The sequence below is a fragment of the Suncus etruscus genome, chromosome 7 (genome assembly GCF_024139225.1).
Source record: "Suncus etruscus isolate mSunEtr1 chromosome 7, mSunEtr1.pri.cur, whole genome shotgun sequence".
Taxonomy (NCBI): Eukaryota; Metazoa; Chordata; class Mammalia; order Eulipotyphla; family Soricidae; genus Suncus; species Suncus etruscus.
In genome coordinates this window covers 5003168-5006567 of record NC_064854.1, presented here as the reverse complement: position 1 = coordinate 5006567, position 3400 = coordinate 5003168, and the positions used below count along the sequence as shown (strand labels likewise).

Below are 3400 nucleotides of genomic sequence, written 5' to 3'. Positions count from 1 at the left end.
GACCAAACCAATGAACTAGTTTGCAGTATTTTTATCATATACATGTAATCTTGCTTGTTTAGAAAACTTACCTCTAAAGAAGACAGACCTCGAGCCACCTTTCATATAAACAGTTCCATAGATCACTTTCTTGAACACCCTGACACTCCAGCATCCTAAAACACTAAATTTAAAGATCAACGGGGAAGTTAAGGAAGACACGTACAGTTGGGGACATGGAGAGAAATCCTGGCAAATTTAAAAGTCCACCCAAATGCCTGAGCCTTAAGTATGAGGACCTGAAATCAATACCTCATGTTTTAGCAATGAAAATCAGAGTCACTAGCTTGTGAAATTAAGAAATCTAGAGATGAACAATTCAACCATTCAAAGAACTCTGAGAGAATCCATACAAATGGAACAGAAGGAACTAAAAGACATGTTAGTAAGCCATAATAGAATTACAGGAGGAGAATCGCATAGATAAACCTGAAGACAAATTACAAGCCAGCAGAGCTTAAAAAAAAAAAAAAGTCAAAAAGAAAGGAGATATAAAATACTGGAAGAAAATGTAAGGTACCTCCCCCACCCTCTTATAGGTAGACTGGTAGGGGAATGCTAATGAAGGGGAGGTAATTGGTGGACCTCATGGCTTGCCTTAAATGCCCAGAGGATTCAGTCCGTCCACACAACTGAAATACAGGCACTTTTAAAAAGGAAGAGAGACAAGTGATAAGGTGGGAAGTATTTTAAAAAATGAGCAGACTACAAAAAGGAAGTCCTGTATAAAATACTTGAAAAATGCAATGGCTTCAAAACAAAAATAACCAGTATAAAATATGAAAACATCTATTTTTGAAATGCAGGTTGTGATGACAATTAGTTTTAAACATCACTTCCCCTTAGAACAAATGATACTCATCACCTTTCAGTTCTGTGCTTTGCTTAATATTAAATTACCCTATTTCTGGAAACACTTTATTAGCCTTGTTTAGGGAAGAACTATTAAATGCTAGAATAAAGTAAGAACAGGAACTTTCACTCCTGGTTTTAAGACAAATTTATTCCAGCTCAAGTACAAAGAATATGGTATTTACAAAAAACTCTTCAATGAAATATAAATAGATCCACTAGAGCTTCATATATAAATGATTCTGTTAAATATACATTTGAGATGTTTACTTTCTACATGTAGAAAAAGTTTCATACAAGAATATTTCTCACTGCGTGAGTAGATTACTAGATAACTGGAAAATAAGCTTTTATTAACAGGATAAGTTAACTGCAATATTTAACCTTTTGTTCTATTGTATCAGATGAGGTAATAGAATTGAGAGTACACAGGAAGTGGAATTTTTTTTTTGTTCAAATGCTTTGAAAAAACTGCACCTAGATGACATCTTTTCATTTCAAGTATCCCAATTTACTTCCCACAGCCATAAGTTTTGTTCCAATTTTCAAAAAGCTCTAAATCTTTTGAGGACACAGATGGCCGCACAGTTCTAAAAGCATTTTCAAAATCAATATAAGCTATTGGCCGGACTTGATCTGGTGTGACCGTGGCAATGTCGGCAATCTGCAAGCTTCGAATGGGACCAAGGGAGGCCTCTCGGCACAGCTGCGTCATGTCAGCCCCCGAGAACCCTTCAGACTGCTGCACGACCAGCTCAATCTCCTCTTCCCTGAGACAGCACGGCTCCTTAGACATCAGATTAATCACTATCTGCTTCCGGGCTGAAGCTTCTGGAAGGGGAATATAAAGTCTTTTCACCAACCTTCTCCGGGCAGCCTCATCGATTTCTTGTGGCCGATTAGTTGCTCCGACTACTAAAATACGATCTTCAGAAGATGTGGTGGCTCCATCTAACTGAACTAAAAATTCGGTTTTAATCCTTCTAGAAGATTCGTGTTCACCATCTCCTCGTTGAGACAACAAGGAATCGATTTCATCAATAAAGATCACAGATGGTTGCTGGCACCTGGCAACGGCAAACAATGCCCGGACCATCTTCTCCCCCTCGCCTACCCATTTCGAAGTCAAGGATGATGCAGAGATGCTGAAGAACGTTGCACCAGACTGACTAGCAATGCACTTGCCAATGAGAGTCTTGCCAGTCCCGGGGGGACCAAAGAGCAGGATCCCTTTGGGGGGTCCTCGCAAACCAGTGAAAATATCCGGCCTCAACATAGGCCACACGACTATCTCCTTTATAGTGGCTTTGGCAAATTCCACCCCTGCTATGTCTTCCCAATTTACCGGAGGGCCGTGATCCACAATCTCACTCATAATAAGGTCGACCATCCTTGGTTCCATGTTCTTCAGACGCCCATCAATGGGGGGTGCTGATTCTGCAGATCCGGTGCCGTAAGACTTACGCTGCATTTCTCCATTCTGCTCTCCCCCATCTTGCTTAGGTATTGGAGGCACAAACTTTCCAAATATTCCTCGGGATCGACTTGCTCCTAGAGATTTCTTTATCCCACCATATGAAGACCCTGCTGCACGCTGGGGTTGGTGGTATTTTTTCTGCTCATCTACCCATAACTGTTCTTTGGCAGTTTTAAAAGTGGGCAGGCTGCTCTCCTCCCTTGGGTTGTTATCTACTGTTTTACTGGGAGCATTAGGCATCGGGGTAGAGCGTGTATCAATGATGCCGGAGCCATAGAAACCTTTTCTTTTCTGTGAATCTTCACAATCCAAAGGAAGACAAGACTGGCTAGGTAAGAACATACCAAGGCCTACGCTGGCTTTTGAAGAGCTCTTATTTTCCTTTCTAGCATTTCCAAAGAGTGGTGTGGCATGGAATTTGGCAGTAGGTGGTTCATTTGGAACTAGAGAACATGTCTTAATGGTGTCCGTCAGAGTAGGTAGCTGGGCATTCTGAGGACCTGGGAGACCTTGGATCTTATTTGTATACTGAACTGAGTTACATATTGGACTATTCTCCCCTGTACTACCACAAACATTAAACTTAAGATCTAATTGAGCAGTCTCTTTATGGATCACTGCTGAGGGGTCAGAAGATGCCAGCAAATCCCCTTCACATTTTCTGCCAGCCTGCATCATTTCCTGCACAGTCTTCATTTTGAAGACATTATTGATCGACAATCCAGACTGCCACTTTTCACTATCAGTTTGCTGAGATCTGGCCAGAGATAAAACGTTTTCTGCATAGTTATTCAAACCAGTTTTGACATTGTCAGAATCAATAATAGTGGAGTACTTCTCTGCGTATTTCTTGAAAAGCGTGGACGCGCAGGCCTGGGAGATCTGAGAGTCTGCCCACGCATACTGAATCTGTAGTATCTGTGATCGGTATGCATCCGCCTTCTGTCCAGGTGTGCACGTGTCAGATGTGACTATAAAGTAGTTTTTCTGCCATTCACTGAGGTGCACAGATCTAGAATTGGAGGTCTGCAT

At 41.4% G+C, this 3400-nt stretch overlaps 1 protein-coding gene across 1 annotated transcript; it reads right to left on the bottom strand.

Annotated features, from left to right (window-relative positions):
- Positions 1-1402: 1402 nt before the first annotated feature.
- On the bottom strand, positions 1403-3400 carry FIGNL1 (fidgetin like 1). Its single transcript, XM_049777487.1, has one exon. It carries the CDS (start codon positions 3398-3400, stop codon positions 1403-1405), a length of 1998 nt encoding a protein of 665 aa, XP_049633444.1.